General features: G+C 35.0%; 1 protein-coding gene across 2 annotated transcripts in view; it reads right to left on the bottom strand.

The window, feature by feature from the left end:
- Positions 1-27,368, bottom strand: part of RICTOR (RPTOR independent companion of MTOR complex 2) — an 82,964-nt gene that overhangs the window by 26,667 nt on the left and 28,929 nt on the right. For both annotated transcript variants that reach the window (XM_069880072.1, XM_069880074.1), the window contains exons 5-22: positions 25,156-25,287; positions 24,075-24,138; positions 19,878-20,004; positions 18,807-18,976; positions 18,490-18,557; positions 17,499-17,566; positions 13,912-13,994; positions 13,189-13,276; positions 12,222-12,312; positions 12,022-12,088; positions 11,841-11,921; positions 10,081-10,181; positions 7,705-7,867; positions 7,208-7,309; positions 5,888-5,934; positions 3,968-4,103; positions 3,199-3,398; positions 2,014-2,140 (exon numbers count right to left, since the gene is read on the bottom strand). In XM_069880072.1, the coding sequence (XP_069736173.1) occupies positions 2,014-2,140; positions 3,199-3,398; positions 3,968-4,103; positions 5,888-5,934; positions 7,208-7,309; positions 7,705-7,867; positions 10,081-10,181; positions 11,841-11,921; positions 12,022-12,088; positions 12,222-12,312; positions 13,189-13,276; positions 13,912-13,994; positions 17,499-17,566; positions 18,490-18,557; positions 18,807-18,976; positions 19,878-20,004; positions 24,075-24,138; positions 25,156-25,287 (1,915 nt within the window). The remainder of the gene's footprint in view (positions 1-2,013; positions 2,141-3,198; positions 3,399-3,967; positions 4,104-5,887; positions 5,935-7,207; positions 7,310-7,704; positions 7,868-10,080; positions 10,182-11,840; positions 11,922-12,021; positions 12,089-12,221; positions 12,313-13,188; positions 13,277-13,911; positions 13,995-17,498; positions 17,567-18,489; positions 18,558-18,806; positions 18,977-19,877; positions 20,005-24,074; positions 24,139-25,155; positions 25,288-27,368) is intronic.

The raw sequence follows: 27,368 nt of genomic DNA, 5'->3' as shown, positions 1-27,368 counted from the left end.
ACTTAGCAATTAGGAGTTCCAAGGAAACTAGAGCAGGAAATACAGATGTGCACCGTTCACTTCAAAAACTTTGCCTTGTTATTTCAACTTCAAATATCACGTGTGTAATCTACTTATTCAATATACAGAGGCTTAATTCTTGAAGGGGAGGCAGGAATGATGTAAGACGTATACCAAGACCATGAAACAGTGACTTGCAATTCTGACCTAGGCTGCACAACCGTTCAGAAATAGCTTGCACTACATTAGTGGTGTGCCTCGTAAGTGGAACAGACGAGTAGCAGTGTATTTATTAAAGAGGAAAATAAAAGCTATTACGCTGAAACAATCACTTGATCTAGATGCTACGCCTACAGAATAATCAATACTATCAAACCAGAATCCAGGGTCATGTAGTTCAAGTGTTAATCTGTCTATAAGGAATTGCTGTTACTGCTATAAGTACATTGAATATGGTACAAAGAGAACAAAAGGTAATAGTGGTCACTTCCACTTCCTGGAATACTTCCTGAACACGAATTAATCTATCCAGATAGCTAGTACAGAATCAGAACAGTGTTTATCTTCTGTTTGGAGAAACAAAAGATAAGAAAAAAATTCATGACTGATGGGACAATAAAATGGCAAATAAAACCCACTGCAAGTAATTTTGAAACAATGAGCTAAAGTGAAAAAATAATCTCAACTTTACAAACAACAGACTCTAAGCCAGTTCTTTCCAGACAGGGATAGGACCTTGGGGCTAATATTAGTTCTGTGGAAGCATCATATGTAAGCTGAATGGCTGCAAAACCACTGTATACATTTCCTACACACCTGAAATGCTGGTGCTCTTCCCTCACAAGAGGCCCATTTGCATGAGGTAAAAATAGCTGGGAGGCAGTGGAAGGCACAGAGCCAGTAGCCATTGACATGAAATGAACTTCCACAGTCTAAATTGCTCTTAACTGACAGTCATTTAACAGTAACTTAGAAGTCCCATAAAGACACAGACCTGCGTCCTCACAACATACTGATTTCTTTTTTCTTGCTTGGACTAGGCATAAACGAACTTTGGATAAAGGATATCAAAGTCATCAATTCATCGAAAGATTACTTGATTACATCAAAAGATTCCGTAGGAAGCTTCAACCTCTCATTCCTTCAGCCCTATCTTCACTACATTTAAACCCCCACTCTTTACCCTTAAGAATTATCCTATATTTGATGGTCTGAAAGAATATCCTATATTTCTTTTCCTTCCCTCTAACTCTTCTAAAATACAATGAGGCATTTAAAGCTAGTACCTATCTCATTCTCTCTTGTATCCACTCTAGAATATATTCTGCCTTGTCCAGGCAACAGAGGGATAGCTCTCCCTGAAATACTGGAAGCTCTCACCAGTTAGATTTCAACTGACTAATTGTCATTTCCCTGGCATCAATGCTTGCCTATTATGTCACACCTGATTGATTTCGCTTTTCTTAGAAGTTCGTCTTCCTCTCCCAAGCCTACATAAGTCTGTATTTTACTTCCATGCATCATATTTGAATCAAAAATACAAATCCCAAGGCCTATTTCTGAAAAAAACCTGTTTTCCTTGAGCTATTGCTTTTTCTCAGTTCCAATACAGTAACTTCAGTCATCAAAACAGTACATAGCACTGGAAGGTCAACTTGTTTATTACTGCTAGAAATACACATTTCTGTCTGTCAAAAATGCCTTCACAATTGATTTAGGATGTCCACTAGTCTAGACTATAACTTTACACTTGGTTTATGCATTTAAAGGCTTTAACCCCCTTCATACATGAGAGAAACCTCTATTTAAATGACTTAATTCCTTGAGCATAAATATAGTGTATGGTGTGAAGCTCTCAGCAAATTCAAATGCTACTTGAGAAGGGATTTCACTTCTCTGAATACAAAAATAAAATCCCTTCTGAATATATAATAGCTTAAAAATAGTCATACACCTTGAATAAAAAGTATCTAGTGGCAAATAACAATGGAACATAAGTTGAACTGAACTTACATCAGTAGCTGCTGTCAGGATTTTGGAAAGAATGACTCTCGCTAACCCATCTCTGCTGTAATCCAAACTGGAAACAGTCAATTTTAACAAGTGATCCTGGTTCTTCAAAGAACAAAGATTAAGGAGACTGGGGGGAAAGCGGCAAGAAAAGATAAAAATTAGTATTTCAACCCACTGAAACTGGTTTGTTTATTTATTCAATCAATAATTTAAATTTAACTACTTTGAAGTAGACTTTCCTTTCTATAAATGCAGAAGGAAATAAGTTCTTGCATGAAATGGAATAACTTCAAACTATTACAGCTATTAGAGTCAAATGAGAACCAAATAGTTTTTTGGGCGAAAAAACCCAAACATTTTTTCTAACTGCTCTCTAATAATTTTGCTAGCATACTTTAATTAGTGATTATAAGTACAGAAATTAATGTTCATGAATTTCTCAGTATAAAACATTCCGTATAGAAAGCTTGCCATAAGGTTAGCCTTGTTAACTGCCTAGACTTTTTGATAAATCAAGTGAAAAATCAGTGAAATTCTTGCAGTTTAATAATCAATGAAAACAACTTACTAAAAAAAATAGACTACACAACATTTGAATTGTTGCATCAAGTTTACTGTATTTAAAATAAACTGACATAAGTCACTAGCACATTTACTGTGACAAAACCAGTAATTTTATTTGTACATGAACAAAATTTTGAGCTTCACTTAGATGTTGGTCTGAAATTTAGGTATAACATCCATTGGACTGATGGTTAGGTATAACATCCATCATCACATTTCACAAACAGCAAGATACCTAATAGTTTTTTGTGGTTTGTGTGGTTTTTGTTTTGATTTGTGTTGTTATTATCTGTGTTTCAATTTGGTTTTGTTTTCCTTTCTTTTCAGTACCATACAATATTTCCTGATATTGACTTCCGTCAGACAGGTGTGGGCAGGAAAAATCTATTATGTGACACAATCACCTGTATCTATTCAAGTAATGGTAGACTAAAAGACCTCTTCTTAAAAAAAAATAACAAATCACCATCAAAATCCTGCACAACTGGGGATCTTTGCTTCTAAGTCAGTAAAAGAAATCCAAAGTTTTCAGCTTTACAGACCGTGGTCCTCATGCACCATTCACTATTTTCATAATTATTATATCCACAAGCACAATTCAACGAGAATAAATGCACTCACCACTGAAACACATTACATTTTTCAAGCATTTTCACTCCATGAGGGTGACAGGAGAGAGTACCAAAAAACAGAAAGTAGTGCTGGCTAAGGGTAGTTAGTAATCCATTATTTTGAAGACTACGTTCAGGTTTCATTCCTGACGAAGAGTTGAGCCAATGTACAATATCTTTAACCAATTCCTCCAGGTAACCTTGTCCGTCCTAGCAAAACAAAGAGTAATAGCATTTACTATTAACAGAACTGGTTTTCTCTTCTTCATTGGAATCTGTAATTTTAATATTTTCTAAAATGTACAAACACAATACAGACAACAAAATAAAAATGCTGGCTGGCAAACACAATTCAGACTCAAAAAAAGGTTCAATGCAAATAAAGGTTTAGCTTGAAGGCATCTTGTAACCAATTCTATTCTTGCCAATAAAAGGATTGTTCCATGACATTTTCCTCTGGCCTGAAGCATATGAGTCTTTGGCACAAAAGAAAAAAGGATGTAGAGAAAGGAAGAATCTATAGCTTTTTTTCTTCACAACTTTAAGTGGCATTTATTAAAGTAGAAGTTACATCAAAATACAGCTTTAACATAGTCTTCTTTCTCAGTGTCTCACTGAATAATTCAAAATTTTAAGTTGCATTTCTAAATCATGCTGATCATTTTATTTTAACACCCAAAGTTTACAGAAGTCTCCGCTAAAATTAAAGTTATTCCTCTAAAGGGCATGCAGCAGCACTACCCATTCTACCTCCCATCTTGTAGCCGAAAACTTCTTACCTCTTCTGATTCAAGAAGAAATTCAGTAAATTGACAACCCACTACAGTGAGCTGCTTAGCCTTGGCATAGTCCAGATCCAGGTTGGCATACAGTTTACTGCTAGGCTTATAAAAATATAGCAATCTTCTTACGAACCTATAGAAAGTAAAAAAACAATTAGCTATTTTTCAGTAAGATGACAACAGCCTCACAGTACGAACTGATGCTGGTAGAAAAGAGATGTTATCACAAGATTAGCTAATAAGCAATAAATTTTCAACAGTTATTAAAAGAGTAGCAGTAATGTATACCCAGGCATGATTTCAGAGATGCAGCTGTACTGCATGTTATAAAGGTTTTTTCATATCAAGACTTAAAACAAGTGAAGGAACTCAAAATCTATGCTCCTACAAGCCATAGCTTCCTTCTCATTGTCATGCTTATTATTTGTTCTGCTGTAATTTGCCCTGTGGCAGGCAATACAGCCTGAGTTTCACATTGCAGGAATCAAAAAGCTCTCCCTTGCCAATTCTTAACACAAAAAAATAAAACATACATTTGTGCTTTAAAATAACATGCAATGTTCTGTCTGAAGGCAGATATCTCAAACACTATTAAAACTTAAATAAAAAAAATGAGAATAAGCCACTATGTCCAACTCTGAGGAGACCTTAGAGCAACTTTCCAGTACCTGAAAGGAGCCTACAGGACAGCTGGAGAGGGACTATTCATAAAAGCCTCTGGTGATAGGACAAGGGGGAAAGGATATAAGCTGGAGAAGGGCCGATTTAGACTAGACATGAGGAAGAACTTCACCATGAGAGCAGTGAGACATGGGTACAGGTTGCCAAGGGAAGCTGTGGCTGCCCCATCCCTGGAGGTGTTTAAGGCCAGGTCGGATGGGGCCTTGGGTAACCTGATCTAGTGGGACATGTCCCTGCAACAGCACTTTAAAGTCATTAAGGCATTTAACCTACAATCCTACAGAAAGGATCAATGAACAGTTGAATTTTTACACTAATTCAATCCTAAATTTTCTTCATTTATTTGAAATTAATGAACAATACTTGAGTGAATCCACCACATTTGGAAAATAACCCTTTAGCAGAGAGTACAGATTGGTCAGTAATGTTTAGGGAAGGAAAAACACGAAGAAATACAAATGCTATTTAAAATTATGGCTACGATTACAATAAGACTACCACTTATTCTGTGATCACTAATAAAAGCAGTCTGATTACTTTTACCGAAAATTTAAACTGGAGCAGCACGAGCCTTTCAGTGTTCCAGGATTTTCCTGAGATTAATGTATAAACAGCTTTCTATGCCTACCAATGCGGAACTATTCTTCAAAATAATTTAATCAAATCTATTTCTGAAATGTATGTTAAAAGGGACATCCAAGAACTAATCAATAACACTATTACCTCACATGCACAAAAGTAAAAAATGTCTTAATGCAAACATATGTGAGAGGAATCAGAACTGTACTGTTTTTTTCAAATCACAAATGCATCCTTTGCCATTAATAGCAACTAGAAATAACTTCCTCCTGGTTATTGATGAAAGCTGTAGCTATACAGCAGTACAACTGTACACCCATTCTGTCAAAACCTGTCAAGTGCTGACATCAAACACTACTGTATGAAATATTCAAGAGGTAATACTTTAATGTTCAAAATGAAATAAGGTAATTGCAAAGCTGGTATGATTCTTTATAAGGGAATAAAAATACAAAATATCTGCGTATAGAAAAGAACCTACCGAAGCTTAAAGACTTGTTTATTTAGAGCAAACACTGCAATGTAAATTTTATTTTTGCTGCTTACCTACAGATTTAAGTTTTAGAAATGCAAACTATGCAACAAACTTTACTGCTATTTAAAACAAAGTTTTTCCAAATCTTTCTTCAAAGGAGGTCCACAAAATTTTTTACATACCTGTGCAACTGTTCGTCTTTATAGTTCCTTAGATTTACATTTGGCCACTAGAAAAACAGCAAATATAGCATTATATGAAACTTGTACATCAATCATTGATTAGTCATTACAATTTATTCATTTCTATTATAGCTGTTTTTACTTAATAATTAGAAGTCTAAGAATTCCTGCATGTAATGTTACCCATAAAACTCCCATATTTTACTGAAAAGCCCACACTTCCTGCTCCAAGAACAGTTTGATTTTTTTTTTCTAGAGAAATACAGGGATTGTCCGTTGCATCCAATGTGTACAAGGCCACAATTCTAATGAAAATAAGCTACGAAAAGCTAATGAAATATAAACAATTATGTTCAGATTCTCTTCTCCAAATACCAGATTTTTAATATGGATAATAGAGAAGTAATTTTTTGTTATTTTCATTATTAATCTCTCTACTTTATCAGTCCCTGAAAAAATGTACAGGAATGTTTTCTCTTTAAATCTTGATGATGTCTGTCAACATCAATCCTTTTTTTTTCACTTCTATCACCTCCGTAACAACACAGTGAAGAAAACAATAAGAAAATGCTAGTAGCAGGTAACAATGATGCACAGAATGACAAGAGCTATTTTTGTTCAAAGACTACACTGAGTACTCACTCAGAAAGTTTTCTACCTCAAAGAAAGTATCTTTTCTGCCTAAAAAGCAGACAGTCTCTTAAAAGTTGTGCATTAAATATATTTAAGATAACGCCTTCCCCTGTCAGAGTTATTTCCTTTATTTTGCAAAAAACAAATTAATTTTGTTATAAACTTGATGCTATGGGAGTATTTCTACAAGTTCAAAACATACAATGGGATTGTTTACTCCTCAAATCTTCATGCGGCTCAATCTACACATCTGAGGTCTGATCTATAACCCACCTCCAGCCTTAATCTTCAGCTCATGTTATGTAAAAATATCTGCTATGAAACTGAACAAGACAGTATTCCTGTGTAGTTTTGATTAAGCCTACAGTTTTAGCAGATTTAAAGTCATTATAGCTAATTCTGTAAGTCTTTGTCTATATAAATAAAGTTACGTGAAATGTACTACACGCTTGATACGGATGTGAATTTAACTGCAGTGTATTTTTGCATGTAGTTTAAGGATTGTCTACAAAGAGACTGTATCAGCACTGATAGAACCCATGGCATCCTAATCTGAAATAAAACAGATGATGGGATGCAGGATGGAATTAATATTAAAAAAAAAATCAAAACTCATATGTGAAACTGAGACTTTTTTTTTCCCCCACAAACAATTTCATAGAAATATCATGTCCTTTTTAAACTCACCTTCAGTATGGTCCCTATTAGATTCCAATTCCAGTCAAGGTTCTCTTTATGATTGAGTACTTGGCTGTCTCGAAGATTCATTACAAGTGCTTCTTCTGTGTCCTGGAACACAAACATGAAAAACTACAGTAAGCTTCATTGCATTGTTTTTTTCAGTCTTGTCACATGATATACTTACTGTTCATGTAACAATCATTAAATGGGACATGCTCCACAGTAATTCACGTTTGAATGTAAACTGCATGGTTGTAGTATTGCATTATGAATCTAACAGCAAGAGATCAGTCCTGTTCTTAAAAAGCATTAAAAAAAATGGTAACTTCACACTTTAATTTCTAGAAATGCCATACAGCAACCATAATTAAATGAAAAAAATACTATAACAAACTCACATAAATGAATGTGAATTAGATGAGAGAGTGAAGCTTGGGGGGCAGGATCTAAGACTCCAGAACAAGATGTCAAATTCAGTTTTGCAAGATCAATAATAGCAGTACCTTTAAAATAAAGATGTCTTTCTGCACACGGTACTGATCCCTTTTTTGGTGCGTTGAGATTGCCTTCTGAATAATGTGATCTAAATGGAGGCTGTAAGGTTTAGGTCCTCTTTTCTTCATCTCATGAAAACGTTTTAAGCAGTTGAGTGCAGCACTTGCTCGTCTAATGGAAAAAAATATTGCAATCAGTATTTGGCAACTTATCAAACTGAAGAGCAACACTGCTACATATTAAGTAAATAAACACAGCTCAGCAAATAGTTAACCAATAATTCCAAGCAAATAGCATTTTCTTGATACAAGTTTTCATAGTCCTCAATCTTGTACTGAAATTAAGCAGAAAATCATGTTTCAGGATTTCTAGAATTGAAAAACACCTAGAGGTGCCCACCACAGTTCACAGAAGATATTGTAAAATTTAAAGTTGGTAAGGTATTGTGAGATGTCACAGTAAATCGATGTTCTGCAGTGAAGCTGAGAATCGAGGGGGCTAGCTTCAACTGTTTAACCAACTATTTCTTGTAAATGTAAATTTTTCTTTTTTTTTTTTGCCTTGGAGGGTTGCAGGAGTATCAGTAGTACCTGTCCTGCTCTTAATACCTAAAGAGTTCAGACAGTGTGTAATAATTTTTACAGGAAAAGATGGAAAGTAATAGAAAAGACAAGTGACAAAGGCAGAAACAGTTAATTACAAATTAATGGTAGTAGAAAGTGAAAAAAAAATCTGCTGAGCAATTAAGACAAGGAAGTCTAAAAATGAGGTGGTAAGTCTACCTTTCTTCACCATAAACAGAAATTCTCATAATGAAGACGAGTTGTTTTTTTTTAATTCTGTCTTCAAAAACCAACGTTTGAATTCGGTCACTTAATTATATTATGAAAAATTAACCTGTAATAGGGCTTGTAGTTTTTCACAGTATGAAATAACGCAGTGATAACCAAAAACAAGATCCACAAATAAAACAAAAATACTACTTCTACAAAATCACTTTCTTAAAAAACACAGGAATTTTTACTACTGTATCAGGTACATTTACAAATCCTCCAAAGCAAAAAACCTGCAGGTAATCCTCATACCCCTTCTGCTCTTCAACCTTCCTCTTACTCCACAGCTTTGACTAAGTGAAATATTCTGTGATGGAGCTTTAGATATGCCTTTTTCAAAAAGTTTTCACACATGAAAAACTGATTCATAAGCACTCTTCAAAACTAAAATGCCAAACAGCATTAAATTTCTTAAAAGCACTCTAAAAGCAGTTCAAAATCTCTGTAATTTATCACTCACAACAAAAATAGACAAAATTTAAAGTTATGATGTACTTATCAGAATACTGATCTGGCAAGGCAGATAAGGAATGGCAAGAGTAATTTTAAAAAAACATTTCCCATATTTTACTACTAGAAAAAAATCCGAACACACTGAACTGAAGTGATCTTCTACAAAGAAACACAAGTAAGAACACTGAGTTCTCAGAAACACTTTTTAAAGACAAGGGAGCCTATGAACCTATACGCTTCTTTCCTCAAGTTTAAACTCTGTGAAGTACACAGGAGTCAGTATTTTATAACACTTCAGAGGCAAAATTGCAAAATCAGTAGATGTGCAGAGAAATTATAAAAAAATAAGTAAAATAATTATAGGTTTTCAACATCCCCAAATTCATTTTTTCCTAGTTCAAAGAGGAGTTAAAAGCTTTTATAAACTTTTAGTGAGATGCATAAATATATCTAATTTGATTGATACCACAACTGCCAAACAGTTCCTTACTATTGCTTTACTACATGCCACTACAGAATGCTGCACACTAAATTTAAAATTTGTTCATTCACTCTTATATTTTAATAGAATTGAAAGGAACTGAAAAACGTTATCAACACAAACTTTGAACAAAAGCACCAAAGTTTTAATATAATTACTATGTAACATAGTAATATGTTAATTGAAGATAATTACCATTTTCTTCTGAAGTTTAACAAAACCAAACTACAAAAAAAACCAGTTCCATGTCACATTAATGACGACTCATTGATTTGGTCTATTACCATTAAATTAGCTACAGATAAATAACAACAGAAGAAAAAAAATAGTATAGGCTTTTTTAGTTTTGAAAGCTCAATTGTATCAAAATGCCAAAAAAGAAGTGTGAAATGATGAAGTGGTCAAAGAAACAGAAGTTCAGATATTGCTTGGTCAAACAGTGTCTTAGAATTTACTTATGAATAATTCTGAAGAAAAAAAAAATGTATTTGCGCTTTTAAATAAAGACAGCAGTGGTCTCAGGCACCAGAAAAATTATTATGTAGGCTTTCATTCAGCTGTAGGGAGAAAAGGAGATGTAAATATTTTTGCTTTTAAGCATAACTTAGAATTCTTACAGTCTTTTCTCTTTCATGATGTCAAAAGATGCTGCCATATTCATTAGCGTTGGTAAGCAGTGCAGGTGGTGGCTGTGAGAATGAGGAAGAATTGTGTTTGCCTGAAATACACCAGAACACCAGTTAGAATAACATTACATCACATCACTTTCAGCAATGTCTTCAGGACTGACATTTGAAGAATCTACTACTTCTCACAAGACTAATAAATGTATAACAACAAAACTACTTTTTGCACAGTGTCAGAGCACAACTTACACATACCATTCTGAATATTTGGTCTAACTAGTCCATCTGAAATACAACTGAAAGTAAAAAGAAAACTGTAGATTTCAAAGCCTTCTAATCTGTATTGTTTGCACTGGTGTTTTTTTTTAAGTGGCAACTTGCAGAAGCATGCAATGCATCAGCTATTCTTATGTCCTGTGTATATAAGTACTAAAAAAAAAAAATCTAAAATTAGAAATACAATTTAAGTTGAGGATTTCTATTAAAATCTTTCAGCACAGAAAAAAAATCTGATTCATTAACACAACTTCCTAAATTACTCAACACTTAACTGCCTTTACTTTGGGTAACACATGCAGTTTCACAAATAATTTTGGAAACTAAAGAATAACGGAGATAAAGAAATTACTTATAGGTCTTAAAACTAAATAAAGTACAATTTTTTTTCAGTATTTTCATCAAAGGTCTAATGAATCATGTCCTCAAAAAAATAAAAAATCTCTATGCTTTGCAGCATATTCAAATGTCAGTTACAGTAACTCCCATTCAAAATCAGAAAAGGAGTATATGTTACTACAGATTCCTTTGTTTAAACTACATGACCGAATACTCAAGAAATTCAACAAAAATTTTAAAGAAAAATCACTGAAAAGACTAAAGAACAGATTTGTTGTGGTTGTGATCCATCCTGCTAAGCTGAGATGTCATAAATGACTGTAGTAACAAGTGATCCTGTAGATCAAGATTGTGGTCTTGTTTTTTGAGGCATTAATCACCACTGAAATTAAGTCTGGTGTCTGAAGATGCAGACTATGTCTGATAACTCACAAATTTTTGTAACACAAAGTTCTATTTCACAGTCTTAGCGTGTCTAATGAAGTAGTCTATTTGGAAAAAAAGATTTTAAAAAAACCACTAAAAAATTAATCAAATAGTGTGTCGATGCATATACTATTCTGGTCATCAAGAGTGGATGCAAAAAATATGTTTTGCACGAAAGGTTAGTCATATCACTTTACACATGCCTAACAGCTCCTTGGGAGGCTGAAAGGTAGCACTGAAGTATATATGAAAACAATAGTATCCTCTTTATGCCAAAAACATTTAGGTTAAGAGAAAAAAGCTACTGTAAAACATATGTTAGGCAGAAGGAAGGGGTAAGAAGTAATGTACCTTCAGCTTCAGCAGGGGCCACACACGCCAGTGCTGAAAGAGCACTCCACCAAGCTGGAGTTAACTGAATGAACGATAGTATCAAGTGCCCCAGCCACATCAAGCTATACAAAATTTCATCTGCCTAGGCTGTTTGGCACAGTTAAACACACTGCCAGAGGGCTAGCAGCATTACAAGAAAAGCAAAAATAGGCAAAGGTCCTTTCCTCAAACAGAGTAACTGATGTAAATTAACCCATTATTCTGATGAAAAGTAGATGTTCCAGGTTCACAACACAAATTCAAAGCTACAATAGAAATACCTATTTACTACTAGTTACTAATACTACTTTTTCTCAGAAAACAAAAAAAATACTTACCATGTGCAAAAGTTCTCCTAAAAGGATAGTTGCTCTAACAGATACATGGTCATCACTACTTGTGATCACTTCAACCAGACCCTTCAGAAAGTTAAAAAATTATTACAACACAATGTACAACATCTTATTTTAATGTTTATATGAAAAAGAAATAGCGAGCATCTATTTAACTGAAACTTACCTCTAGCAGTCCATTGGTAATAAAAGCAGAAAGCACTAAAGCCAAATAATTATCCATGAGATCAGGCCTAGGGAGAAAAAATTATGGAAACAATTCAGAAAGCTCATTTCTTACTTTGTCTGCAAGAAAAACAACAAATATTTTGCCAATATCACCACAAACCAAATCTAATGTTTATATTAAGTTCATCAAATGCTCACCTAGATCTGGCTCGATGGGGTAATATAGTTTTAGCTTCAGCAGCTACAAAGCCATCAGAAAGTCTCCAGCAGTCCTGAAACCTGCTTGGATCTAGAACAAGAGAGTATAGACAATGGTAATTACAACATCAGATCTTAGAGTTATTTTAATGGCTGTCAGTATGTAAATAATAGTTCTTTCCAACAAATATTATTTCAGGTTCCAACACACAGAAAATTTTGTCAGAAGGGATCTCTGACAAATCATCTAACCCACACTCCTGAACAAAACAAAGCTAACTTCAAAGCTAGGAGAAAGACTGTGTCTAAGTATCAACCAAAATAATGATATTTCAAATCATAGAACACATTAAACAGCAAACACTGTAACTCCTACAATTTTAACACGTACATCTATATTATTCACTTATTAACATGAAACACAGATTAAGCTTTTATAATCAACTGCATGACAGAACATTTACAACCAGAGTTTAGAGAAGAGAACAAACGGAAGTTTGAAACTTGTTCCTTTTGTGCTCAAACTTTTGCGCTGTGAGACAAAGCAGAAGATACTCTTGGGTTTAGAATGGCATAGCTCTAAAGATAAAATCACAACTCTCCTAAATACAGAGACATCAAGAAGCATACACTTGCTGTAGGAAAAGTAAAAGTCTGCTAGAAAAGACTTTAATAACTTCTCAACATTACTAATGCTTCTAACTCTCCAAAGTAGTCTAATTTGTAGTGTGTTTGAACAGTCTTTTGTATAAATCCTCCATTATGCTCCACTGCTGGTCTTTTATCAAACTTAGAACACTTGACAGTTGATAAAGAATTTTAAACAAACTTCATAGCATTCAATCAAGTCAGTGATAAACAGTTAAAATTGATGTAATTTACAATATAAAGGAGACAGTGAAAAGTTCAAATTTGAAGAAGAGCTTAATAGACAGAATTCTTACCTGAACTGGTTCTAAATACTTACCTACACTGAGAAGTGCCTCAATAAATTCTTCTGCAATAACAGGTAGAGGAAGGCGAAAGATATCATAGAGAACTTCAAGTAGCCCTCGCTACCAACAGAAAAAAAAAAACAATACACACACAACAGTAATTTTACAGAAAATTGTCCTTCTGTTCACTATTAAAATCAAAGTTGAGATTTCTGAGTACTACAATTGGTATATTTGTTTCAGTGTTTCCTTTTTTGGTAACGTATTTATTTTCATAAACTGAAATTATCACCAGAAGTAGGGAAGGGAGTTGTTTACTTTAAAACTGTGCCTTATTGTCAGTATGAATTCCACAGAAACTCAGGCTACTTGGACTACACATTTTCAGAACAGTAAGTGCTGCCACCATCAACTTGTTGGCTTAACAGGTAATTGGGAAGAAACATTTTTATTTATCTCAGATTCAACTCGATTGTGTTTTAAACTTGTAACTCAAAGTGAACTTGCTTTGACTTATGACAGAGTATAAATTAATTTACATATTTTTCTCTCCTCCATTCCCCCTTCTCAGACATATAGGGTGTGCCTCCATTCTCACAGGAATTTTAAAATGGAATTACAGGCTCAACCCTGGGTGTCAAATAATGTCAAGGGTAGTGGTATCATTACTGGAGTCTGTTTAAACTACTAAAATGTTAAAATATTAAAAATATTAAAAATGTTAATTATATCAGTACTAAATATTTATCACCTACCCGTATTTCCATATTTGGTATACAGAGTACCCCAATAAGAGACTGAATCCCCGAGTTTCCAGGTTTGCACAGGCTGATAATACCTAGAAAACATCAAGCACATAACGTTTACTCACCAAACAAAAAAAGCATTAGACACACTATTAAATTTGATTTCCAGTTTGAGGAAGGTTACTGATGACAAAAATTACCCATCATAAAACATTTTCACTTTTATAATGTTATCACCTTTCCAATCAATATTTAAACTTTTTAATCACAGTACTTGTTTTTTCTTTTCATTAAATCCATAGATTTTGCCTTTTTTTATTGTGAACAGTATTTTCAAATGATCTGCAAAAACAATATTTACATGGAAGAAATGTCAGAATGAAAAGACAAAACTGTTAGAGCTGTGAGAAGCTATAAAAAGATCAAAAGCTGTATCTTAACCTAAAAATCATTCATAGCCTTCTAATCTAAAGTGAATTCTAAGCAACTAGTTTAAACATCCTTGGGATAACAGCCCATGCACCATTTGAAACCATCGTTTCCCAAATTACCAGTGCTCATCTCCAGAAGTTTCAACACAGTAAATTTAACCTTGCATAAAATCTCAGAGCCTCTCTTATAATTTGGTCCTTTTACACTGTTACACAGTGTAAATTTACACTGTTACACAAATTTACACTGTGTAAATTAATGTGTAAATTAATGTGTAAATTAATGTGTAAATTAATGTGTAAATTAATGTGTAAATTAATGTGTAAATTAATGTGTAAATTAATGTGTAAATTAATGTGTAAATTAATGTGTAAATTAATGTGTAAATTAATGTGTAAATTAATGTGTAAATTAATGTGTAAATTAATGTGTAAATTAATGTGTAAATTAATGTGTAAATTAATGTGTAAATGTGTTACACAGTGTAAATGCTATAGAATAACACCTAAAGCTAAAACTGACATTCAACCTCAATTACACATAATTTCTTCATTAGCAATGTGGCTGCAAAGACAGTAACCTTGCTCATTTCCTTGATCGCCTCATACTTCACAGAATAAATTAAAACTTACAGAAACATGTTATCTAGCAAACAAACAAGTTTCTCCAAAATGCAACTTTAAATGAACAAAAGGTGTGTAAATCTGGATTCTTTGTCTTACATATGATAAATAAACCAAGACCATGATTTGTTAAAAATTGCTAAAATATGAAAAATATCACCTACTCATCTATTGATTTTCATTAATACAAATTTAACTTTAATGATGTGTGCTCTATGTGAACTTGAAAAAGAGTTCTCAGTTTCAAAAATTCCATGTTACAAAAACTTAAGATACACATGTGTTGCCACAGACAAAGGGCATTTAAATACATTCCGCACTTTAGGTGCCTCTTCCAAGAGCATAAGGCAGCCACGTACATACAGCAGTTGACTGTGTAAGGACATTTTTGTACTAAAATTATTGAAGGTGTTAGTCTCCAACATAACAAGCAATATAAAACCAATGAATGTGTAACAGTGAAAGAGCCATGGCAAGTAATATATTCCAAGACAATTGTTTCTTCAGTCACTTGAACTTTCAGGCTACTAGTTCTAAGCATCTAAGTAAGGGGAAAGGCAGCAACACTCCTATCAGAAACCGCTGCCTAAAAGTTTGAAAGTTGTCACAAACTTCCTCATTACACAAGTGAATATAAATTTGATAAACTCCTGAAGGATACATGGATATTGAATTAAGCCTAACGATCACTGTCAAAACAAAAAATAAAGCAAACAGTCTTACAATGAAAAAGGCTGTCTACGCAGTCTGAATCTTCCCTTAATCTGAATCTTCCCTTCTTCTTAATTTCATATATTGCAATATTGCAGGGAAAGGACTTCGAAAAATAAAAAAAAAATGCTTTTTCAATTCAGAAATGTCTTCTACGTGGACAGTTTGTGACTTTTCATGTGCAATTTCCCTCCAGCTATGGCGGAAGAGCTGGTAAAAAGCAGGTGCTAACAGAATCATAGAACAGATAAGGGTGGAAGGGACCTTAAAGATCACCTAGTTCCAACACCTCTGCCACTGGGAGGGACATCCCACTAGATCAGGTTATCCCAGGCCCCATCCAACCTGGCCTTAAACACCTCCAGGAATGGGGCAGCCACAACTTCCTCTGGCAACCTGTTCACTGCTCTCATGGTGAAGAAATTCTTCCTAATGTCTAGTCTAAATCTGCCCTTCTCCAGTTTCTATCCGTTCCCCTTGCCCTATCACCACAAGCCTTTATGAATAGTCCCTTTCCAGCTTTCTTGTAGGCTCCTTTCAGGTACTGGAAGGTTGCTATAAGATCTCCTCAGAGCCTTCTCTTATCCAGGCTGGACAAGACCATCTCTTTCAGCCTGTCCTCATAGAGAACATGCTCCATCCCTCAGATCATCTTTGTAGCCCTCCTCTGGACCCATTCCAACAGTTCCATATCCTTCTTACATTGAGGATTCCAGAACTGGACACAATACTCCAGATGAGGTCTCACAAGTGAGGAACAGAGGGGCAGAATCACTTTCCTCAACCTGCTGGCCACACTTCTTTTGATGCAGTCCAGGATATGGTTGGCCTTCTGGGCCGTTGAGTGCACATTGCCAGGTCATGTCAAGCTTTTCGTCAACCAGCACCCCCAAGTCCTTCTCTACAGGACTGCTCTCAGCCATGTTGCCCCCCGATCATGTACTGTAACGGGGGTTGCCCCAACTCAGATGTAGGACCTCACACTTGGCCTTGTTGAACCTCTTGAATTTCTCACAGGCCCACTTCTCTAGCCTGTCCAGGTCCCTCTGGATGACATACTGTCCTTCTGGTGCGGCAACTACACCACTCAGCTTAGTGTCATCTGAAAATCTGCTGAGGGTGCACTCAATCTCACTGTCAATATCATTGATGAATTTATTAAACAGCGCTGGTCCCAGTATGGACCCCTGAGGGGCACCACTGGTCACAGATCTCCATCTAGACTTTGAGCCATTGACCCCTACTCTCTGAATATGACCCTCCAACCAGTTTCTTATCTGCTGTACCATCCACCCATCAAAACCATACCTCTCCAATTTAGAGAGAAGGATGTTGTGGGGCCCATGTCAAAGGATTTACAGAAGTCTAGACAGATCACATCTGTTGGTTTACCTGTGTCCACTGCTGCAGTCACCCCATCATAGAAAGTCACTAAGCTGGTCATCCAGGATTTGACCCTGGTGAAGCCATGCTGGCTGCCATTAATCACCTCCATGTTCTCCATGTGCTTTAGTATAGCTAATAAAACTACTCTGTTGATATCTCTTCACACAGGTAAAAACTTTTCTTATTTACCATCCCATAACAATGTCAAAGGAGATTCCTTACGATATAATGTTATTTTCAACCATCCTCTCCTCCATCAAGCTTGAAGTAATAACATCATGGTACAATTTACAAGGTATCCTATACACATGTCTTAGCAGCAATGTAGGAAGGTATTGGTAAAAATTAGACACAAAATGAGATGCATTCTCTGTTTAAACAAACACTCTTTTAAAATAGAAAGTAAAATTTTCCAATCATCCAGCTTCAAACAAACAATCTTACCTGCCCATGATCGAAATGCTGCCACTATTCCCATTTTACTAGCTAGGAACCGTGCTTCTCTGTCTTCCCTGTCATTAGAACAAGTACAACAATACAGTTAATTACTATTAAACAGCGTTACTAACAAAGCAAGTACGAAGTAGTTAACTGAGATTTCAGATGGTGGCCAAAATTCAGAGTAAATGAAAACTTTTACGTTAGGCATATATGTGTGTCTATGTATTTATGCAGTGTTTATATACACACATGAAACTTAGACTTTTAAAATATTGCTATATTTCCTTTTTCAGAGGAGTTTCCATGGCAGGAGGATAGCATCACAAAGTAAACACCTGCATCAGGTGAATCACTCTGCACTTCCACTGACAAGAGTCCACAGCAGAGACCTAAAGATTTGGATCTCATGCAGCTACCCAGACCTAAGCATGTAATACTGTTTGATAATTAAAAAAAACCTGAATTCCACTTAGAAACAAACAATCGCCGAAGATCACTAATCTAAACTTCTTCACAAAGAAGCTGTCAGTTCTGAGATAAGACCAGGTTATATTCGAGGCTTTATCCACCTGGCTCCTAGAAGGTCTTAAATATGAAGGTTGCGGGACCTCTGCTCCTGACTTCTCCCCTTGTATGAAGTTCACATCTCTCATTTCAATTTCTCTGTTGCTTCCTGTCCTCCCACATTCCACCACCATGGAGGGCTCTGGCTACAACTTTTTAATAACATCTTATCTTACAACTTTTTAGTAACAACTTATTAGAAAGGCCGCTATTCAGGGGAGGGTGTCCCCTAATGTTCTCCAGGCTAAATAAGCCCTTTAGATGTTAATTACTTAACAGTATAACAGGAAATTGCATTCTAACCTACTGTATTCATCTTTAAGTAGTTTAATACTGGGTCATTGCTTTATTTTCACTTTGGAAAGAAAAATAGTTTTATTCCAATACCATGAACACAACTGGTATCACAAGTAGCAGGAGTAACACTTACTTGAGTTGTCCTTCTGCTGTGTCTGGATTATGCCTGTAGTGAAAATCTGTGTAAGGAGCTAAAATTCGCTAAACAAAAGAAAGACATGCATTACTTTCACATGTAAATACACGTAAATGGGTCTTGCCCTTTCCTCAGTCCCACTCCAACCTGTCATGTTATTCCTGCTTTATAAATCACTATGCTCTTAGCCAAAAATGTTGTATTTTAAACATTTTTTTACTAACACAGAGGTTGAAATATGAGATGAAAATAAAACATTTTTAATTAACAAACATGTTTAATTTCCATCGCTAAAAAAATAAAACTGAACCCACCTCTAATTCTACATCTGCTCGCACATACTGTCGGGTCTTTGGATGATTAATGAGGTGCAAAACTGTAGTTATTAGAGCCTCATTTATTCGGCTTAGCTGACAATCAATCACATTTTTCAAGATGGTACTTAAACCACCCCGAAGAGCCACCACCTCGGGATTCTGAAGTGCTAAATAAAGAAAAAACATCAATTTGGCCAGTGACAGGAAAGAAAACATTTCACAGATTCCATTTTGACAAACCTGTTATCTCTTTAGTACATGTATCTTTGTGTTCCTGATCTGCTAAGGCACATGTAAAGCTTTTAATGGAACTGACTAATACTAGCAATAAACTGAGATCATGGATTAATTTACCATGAGCAAAACCACTGGTCAGTCACCACTGTGCAGCAACTTCCCAACTTATTTCCAACCAATTTTCTATACAGTAACTTCAGGATTTGCCTGCAAAGAGATTTTGTGCTTGACTAGACCAATATGGATAAAATCCTTAGATTAGGTTATAAAAGAGTATCAGACTCTTCACTTCTGTAGAAAAAAAGTTTGTATCTCAAAAAACACTGCTGAAGCTTTTATTGATCGATTTTGAAAAAACTTTTAAAAATCACCACCCACATACTATAACCCACTGTCCAGACAGCTTTTACATGGACACAAATACTGACTACCAGAAGCCAGCTAACCACAGTACCCACGGTAAAAATTTTTGAAGAAATAGGTTCTCTTGTTCTCTGAACTCTTGTATATTTGCCAGCATTACATGTACGGAATTCTCCCTACTTTCAGCTCATTAGTTGTAGAAACATCAGCTGCAGCAGTGAAGCATTTTTAAGGTAAACAAAATAACCAGCACATCTTAAAGGAAAGAACAGCACCCAAAATCTTTAGGTACATCCCTTCAGAGGCTTTAAGTTGAAATGATTTTGTTTTGTATCAAATCAATGACTAAAAATCCACGAAACTGACATTACTAACATTCAAATTCTAATTAATTATTAAACAAACACCCTTAATTTGAATAAAATTTACTTAATGTGAAGAGAATAAGACAGCTTTCAGTTATCTTACCTAGCTCACAGATAATGGCTATACATGCTCGAACCATCCTGTCTCGTTCTTGAAGACCATCATTTCCAACTGCTATCAAAGAATTAGTAATGGAACTGGGGAACAATGAGGCATTCACAGTGATCATCTGTCAAAAATGAAAAAAATCCTTCTGGTTTCTTCATTGTATTTCTCTAATATACTCAGATTCACCAGCATTCCCTTTCCTAGATATAACCAGACAGACCACTCTATATATGACTTCATTGTTTCTGGTGAATACTCAAAAGTAATTTTGTACTTGATATTTTCTTTTGTCAATGTACTTTATCATTCACTTCCTAATTCATTTTTTTTTACTTAAAACAGGGTTGACAAGTTTACTGTTGCAGAGAGAACTATGGCTACCCTTTCTGTATTTTGTTCAAGTTTTTCCTTTTATCGACAAAGAATCTATCCAATGCCACAGAGCAGATTATGTGGTATTCTAGAAGATTGATCCCTACTACAGCAGATTGTTTAATACCTATCTGATTGCTCAGATTAAAATCTCCTGTTTTGCAGACAGATCCTTAGATTGCTACAGACTACTAAAAATGACAGTCCACAGAAGAAGCTGCTGTAGTATTTGGAAGGCAGTTGTCAATAACATTCCTATATCGTCTTGCATAGTACTTCATCTTCCTAGAACTGCAGAGTAATTCAACTTCATCGTAAGTTACACAGCTATGGCACAAGACTCAACACGCTCCAACCCCATCTCCTGTCCTTAAATGCACCTTACACATTTTAAGCTGAAAAGCAAAGATGAAAATGAGACCTGCATCCATTAATCAAGTCCTACTTCAATTAAAAAAAAAAAACAATAAATTTGAGATGGAACAGAACAGATTTTAATAGCCAATACTCATTTACACAACTGAAGAGGTCCTGCACCATAGGAATCCTCAGCTGTTCATTTATGACAAGTAGAATTTACACCAGATTTAAAGAGCAAGACCCTGTGCAGACATTAAAGGCAATTATCCCACTTCAAAACACCCAACCAATATCAACCACACACTGCCCTCCCTTAAATAAGACTTCAACTGCTATGGCTGACTAGCCCTTTTGTTTCTAAAACAAGCAGGCTTATCTTCATTATTTTTTCAAAATGTTGTCCTTTATCCTTTTTTACAGCTGCTTTCAATGCTTTATATCTATTTGCTCATACAAAAGGAACTAATTGTTTCACCTTCTTTACAGAGGGGTTTAAATGAGAGAAGATCAACTATTATGACAAATATATTGGAACATTTTAAGAAGTTTATTTTGAATAAGTGTTTTTCAGAAACACCTTGCCATACACAATGTTGTCACCCACAGAACAGGAAGCTTTTAAGATAGGACTCAAAAAAAAAAAACCAGAACAACAACACACTTCCCCACCCACACAGTCTTTCACTTTCACAACAGCATGAAGCAACAAGAATTAGCAAAAGAATGCATTTAAGTATCCTCTCTACAAAATCATAAACTCTTTTTCTACTGATATTGACATGTGCTTAGCTGAGGACACAAGACTCTTAAAGCTGTTTTGATTCACTGTTTTCTTTGGGTTTAAGACAGAAGAACTAAAAATTTATTTCTTATAATATCAAATCCCAACTACAATAGTAGAATACAAATTTTTATTTGCTTTCACTCTGCACTAGGTGTTGAAATGCAACTCTAAAGACCAAGTACAGGTGATGCAAGGCTACTTACATGCAGCTACAATGAAATAGGCAAAGACTATAAATTTGGACTTTAAAGATTCCTTTAAAAGAGGAGAAGGAGGAAGGTGTTTCATATTGTACCTAACTGCTTTGAAAAACAAAAAAAATCCTATCTAGTAAAATATTAATAAAACATTAGTCTTATGACTTTTACTAGATGGAAAAACACTTTCTAAAGCAACTTAACACCATCCTTTTCTTGGCTGAAGATGCTGCTGAATTGCAAAGCTCTAACTAGGAAACGTAGAAGTGATTACAGTCAAAAGAGGCTGAGCATTTAAAGTCTTCATAAAATGAAAATTAGAAACCAAGTTTAAAATATTTAAAGTTGGTTTTGTTTTTCTTTTCCTATACTATTTTAAACTGCACTTTTAAAATAAGTTTATCATTAAGTGCCTTTTATAAATACACCTAACAGCACTGATTTTGTATTTTGTTCTGGTCTACGAAAAGGAAGAGAAGAAAGAAAATGTTTTAATTTGGAAGTTTTGTATCTGTGCCGTTTTTATATAGGAATTTTTGTTATCAAAGATGATGTTAAAGAATTACACCCAGACTCTGAAAACAATAGTTCTGTTATGTTCGCAGAACATAGTTCAGTTCTCTTCCATGAATCACAGTGAACTACCTCCTGTACAAAGGAATAAACTCAGATTGTTTTATTTGTGATTCATTTTTCTATTCCAGACCTTTATAAAATCTTTTAAGAATCCTGGTATCAAATCACCAAGCCCAACACGTTGAGAGATGGGAGAAAAGCAAGAGGAGGGCAACAAAAACACATCCAGGACACATGTCATAGTATCCCTTGCGGGAGTTTCTGAAGTACTGACTGCTCTATGCCAATGCACACTCACCTGCTGTAGCCCATACAGAACATGGAAAAGGTGTTAACTTTACTAGTAGCCAGGTTGGATGGCTTTTTGTTTGTCTGACAATGTCTTTTAAGAAACAAGGATATTCTTGGTATCAAAAGATGTTAGGAACCATCTTTCACTGACTTAGCTCTCATCACTAAGAAATCACCAGCTTCTCCGTACAAGATGTACATTCCATGCATGTACATCCCACATATATAAAGGACCATATAAAGGACCAGAGGAAAAAAAGCACTGGCGGCCAGCCATGTGATTTTTTTAATGCTTATCTGTTGGGATAATTTTTTCAAATCAAACTCACAGACTTATTCCTCTTGCTTCCTCTTGTTTGATTCAAGCAAGACAGAAGTCTGCTCAACTAGGAAATGATGAAGAGTCCAGGAATAATGAGGACGAATTTCTGACCCAAACGAGACTAGTTAATTACGTGTTTCCATTTCATCTTCTGATTTCAGTTCTTCTGGCTCTATTTTGAAGCTCATTTTTTAAAGCTTGTTATCACAGACTTTTTATAAGCTATGCTTTCTTCAAAGATTCATTCCTTAATGTCTGTGTTTTCAGTTTGTTTGGCTTTGGGAGTGGTGTTGGTGTTTAAATTTAAGAACTCTTTTTGGTGCAATTGCTGATCAAGCATACTGTCTCTTCTCTAAGACAAAAGCCAACCACACTTGTTACGAGAAAAAAACTGCATACCAAACTTCCAGATTTCCAACCAAATTAGATAGATATATATAGATAGACATATATAGATATATAAAAAATCACAAAAATAGAATAAACACAAGCAGTGCTCCTAGAGAACCATTCTTCCAGCTACTTCAAACTTTGAGTCTTTGGTAGTTTTCCCTAAGAAGCTCAGTAGAAACAGAAGAATAGAACCACCATAAAGAACAGTAAAAGCCCAGTACAAAGACAGTATACTATGTTGCCCCCCCAAAAAAACTTCAGTAACTCTTAATGACAACTTCTCTAGGATGAACTTGAAAACACAGCTATCGCAGCTTCAAACATCTCATATCCATCCATCCACATTACAGTAACCACCACTGACTATGTCTTATTGTGCATCTGAGAAAAGAACTGATAGCTTCAAAGTCTATGGATAAAGCAATAGGGCTAGAAGCATCTCTTCAATTCATTTATCAATGGCAGCACGCCACTTCAGTGCCTCATTTTTCAAATGGCAGAAAGTTTTCCAGCCTTGATTCGCACATGCTTAAACACACTATACGATAAAAGTTAAATCATTAGATAGTACTTAATAATATGGTTCTTATACCTTTGCATGCATCATTTGATAAGTTTTTCTGAAGTCTTGTCCAGAATGACCCCTATCAAAGGAAAAGTTGTAGGACTTTTCTAGCCCACAAGAGATTCTCAGTGTAAAATACAAAGATCACAACAAGTCTCAGCACTACCCCTTTCTTCTCCCTTTTAAATTATGAGCTGCAATGGCTTCTCACATGGTAAATTAAGGTAAGGTATTAAGAGACTGGATAAAAAAGCCCCTGCTGATGGAGAAAATCAGGAGACAGCCAACTATGACAGGCATAGCTGATAAGACAACATGTAATAGATTTTACCTTTCTGACTAATCGAAGTGCTTGCGTTCTTTCTACTTCATTACTCTGCTGTATGTCAATGCACCTAAAATAAGTTAAAAAACACATTTTATTTATAACAACACTAACTTTCACGTTAACTGTTACCATCTCGCATTAGTATATTCAATTGAATAAACAGAAGAAAGAATATCACAACTGATTGTTTAAAAATTCTGCCTTTCAGCAAGCACACTAATCACGATTGGTCAATTAGCTTCAGTTTATACTTTTCTTCCCATTTATCTTCATTATAATTAAATCACTAGAATTTCTCAGATATGCAATGGTACGATGTAACAGCTTCAACAAACAATTTTCAGAGCCAGCTGCACGTGACATTTCAAACAAGACTAAACATGAATATGAGTAATGTTTCACATCAACATATTTCGTGTGTCTTCTCAGATCAGAAAAGTCCTTTTGTTCCAACAAAATTAAACAGCATGCTAAAACTGTTTATGTGTATATATACAAGACACATATCTGTACCAGTATAATAAATCCAAAAAGATTTCAACAAGAAAGCACTAGAAATGCTAATATTTACATCAAATCATCATGCTGATCTTACTATGTCATTGTGAGTTTGCCCTTTGGTATTCTTCTATTGTGCCACGGGTTATACTTAGATTATAAATAATTGGGCATGAACTACTTTTTAGCCCTGACTTTGTACTAGAGGCCCCAAACACTATGATAACAAGAATCAGAACAACTCCCATAAAATAATTTGAGACATGAAAATCAGTGATAGTTCAACCTTCTAATAACACTGCAGATTAATTTATCACTAACAGCATTTACGACTGAAAAACACAGAATTGTTTTAGATTACTCACCACATGTCACGTATAAGATGGCATTTTATATGGATTAGCTGGTGTAATGTGTTATCTTTCTATTTCTAAAAGATGTTATTCATTTTGAAGATAAATGGCTTTTATAAAACTATGTATCAAGAATGTAAGAGGATAAGAAAACAACTTTTCTTACCAGTCTCAACCATGAAAAAGCAAGTGATTTACAATTGTACAGTTTACAAAAGGAAAAGAAAAATTACCTGGCTATCAAGTAATCCACTTTCAGTTTTAGCACCTTCTGGAGAATATTGGAGTCTCGAATGAGATAGCGGAGGGCTCGCAATCCTGCTGCTCGCACCTCTTTTGCTTCATTTAGTAAAGCTAACCTCAGACTACAAGGAAGAAAACAACGGAGACAAACAATTATTCAGCAGCAGGCTGCTTTACTATTGACACGTAACTTTACTATTTGACAAGAGGCTACTCTATAGTCTTTCAAATAAAGAAGCCTGATTTTAAAAAATAAAGTTTCTGCACTAATCTTCTGTCTTTGAGATAACCATGTGTACAGTCTAAAAAGCAAACCTTCACCCTGACAGCAGACACAGACGACATAGTAATCTGAAAAAGCCACAAACCATTTTCCCACCCCAAAATAACAGCCTGTATATCCACAAAATGATATATAACCAAGACCCATATACGACTTATTTGAGGAAATAGCTAAGCACAGTATTAGTTCAAGAAAATTAACAGGTAGGGAACATCTCCTCCTCAGCTACACTGCCAATCCATAAGCATGAGCCCTCAAAACAATGCCTTGACACCAAACAGAGACAAATTTGCACTTTAAGTAATTTATGCAACTCATATAAGGTGTTACGGCACCATGCGATGTTTACATGAAATATGAGAGAGTCATAACTTAGGCAGCCCCACACAACACATTTCTACAGACTTCAATTTACCACATAACCAAAGCATATTTCTCTGTAGACAAATTTTGAAAGCATTTTGCTCACATCAAGGTGAGCTTTCCTAAATATAACTATTATCATAATGTAATTTCCTAAATTCACTATCTAGGTAAAAAGAAATGAGATACTGAAGGCCTCCAGAGATGGAAACTGGAAGTATTAATAGACACACTTTTGAAGGTCCTCAAAAGATCTGCCCCTTTTCCTTGATCACAAAGTGAGGTAAACCACGCCCCGCCCCCAGTGGAGCATTTTAGTAGGATTCCTTTAGTGGACATCTAAGAATGCAAATACTTCAGTCAGACTGAATTTCTACCTAAACAAATGGCTTGCTTTATTTTCTTTTTTTTTTACTCTAGCATCATCACACAAAGTAATCAGCATTCCAATCTGCTAGCCAATGCCAAAACTGTTCTGAATCCTTCTGGAGATTAATCAGCCTAAGTAAAAGTAACTAATATAACAGGAATCTGCTTGTTATTTAGATAATGCAGAAAGGCCACAATGCTGCATACAAAGATGAACTTAACGTTATTTTCAGCACCAAGTAGGGAATTCATTCAGGAAGGACACCTTTGCTGCAATATAAAATGTGATTCTTCACATAAACTGTCCACTGATTCCATTTATTGTAGGCTAGAAACAAGTAAGAAACAGATTCTCAATACTATGAGATTCAGACAAACTCTTCCACTAAAAAACCCGCAGTAGAGGAGATTTATTTCCAAAGCCATTAAAGAAAAGTACAGAAGTTACACTTCAACTGTGCTAAGCAGGTAACATATATTCTTTAGATCATAAATTTTGTCTCTACTTTTGTAAACTTGCAGAGATGTGTGACAGACGAGTACGTAAGAATCAGTTCTACTCAGTGGTATTTTTCTATTTCTACTTTGACCTCACAGTTTACAACTGATTTGGATATGCCAGTTTAAGACACTTCAGCAGAGTTTCCATTTAGTGCAGAAGTTACCCATTACTCAATAAAACAGTGTTGTTGCTATGCATGACATATCTGGATTAGGACAGCCAAATACTGAATCTGAATTTTCTTCTGCTCATCAAGTAAAGTACATTACTTTTGTACTTCTTGAATGGCAGGCCAAAATAATCTTTAGACAAATACTTTCTCAAAAGCAATCAATGCTTTGAAAGCTTGTTCTACTATTAATGAGAGGAAGATATTCTTAATTTGTAGACGGAAGTCAATTTAAGAATTGGCAACAGTGAAATCTCTGCAAAGGACAACACTATCAAGCACTCAATTTCCAAATGCAGAACATACCAAAAAAAGGATGTGTCACTGTCTGTAAACAGTAAGAAAGCAATGAAAATATATAACTAACCGGAAAGATACAGACCTAAGATAAAGGCCACAAAAATACATAAAGGTCCAATGAAAGCAATGACATAGAACTGCACAAGGCTGAACAAACACCTCTTCATTAAAAACAAAAGGTAAACAAAATAACTTAGCAGTCAATGACTAAACTGCA

The sequence above is a fragment of the Phaenicophaeus curvirostris genome, chromosome Z (assembly GCF_032191515.1).
Source record: "Phaenicophaeus curvirostris isolate KB17595 chromosome Z, BPBGC_Pcur_1.0, whole genome shotgun sequence".
NCBI lineage: Eukaryota > Metazoa > Chordata > Aves > Cuculiformes > Cuculidae > Phaenicophaeus > Phaenicophaeus curvirostris.
This window is presented reverse-complemented; position numbering and strand designations above follow the sequence as displayed.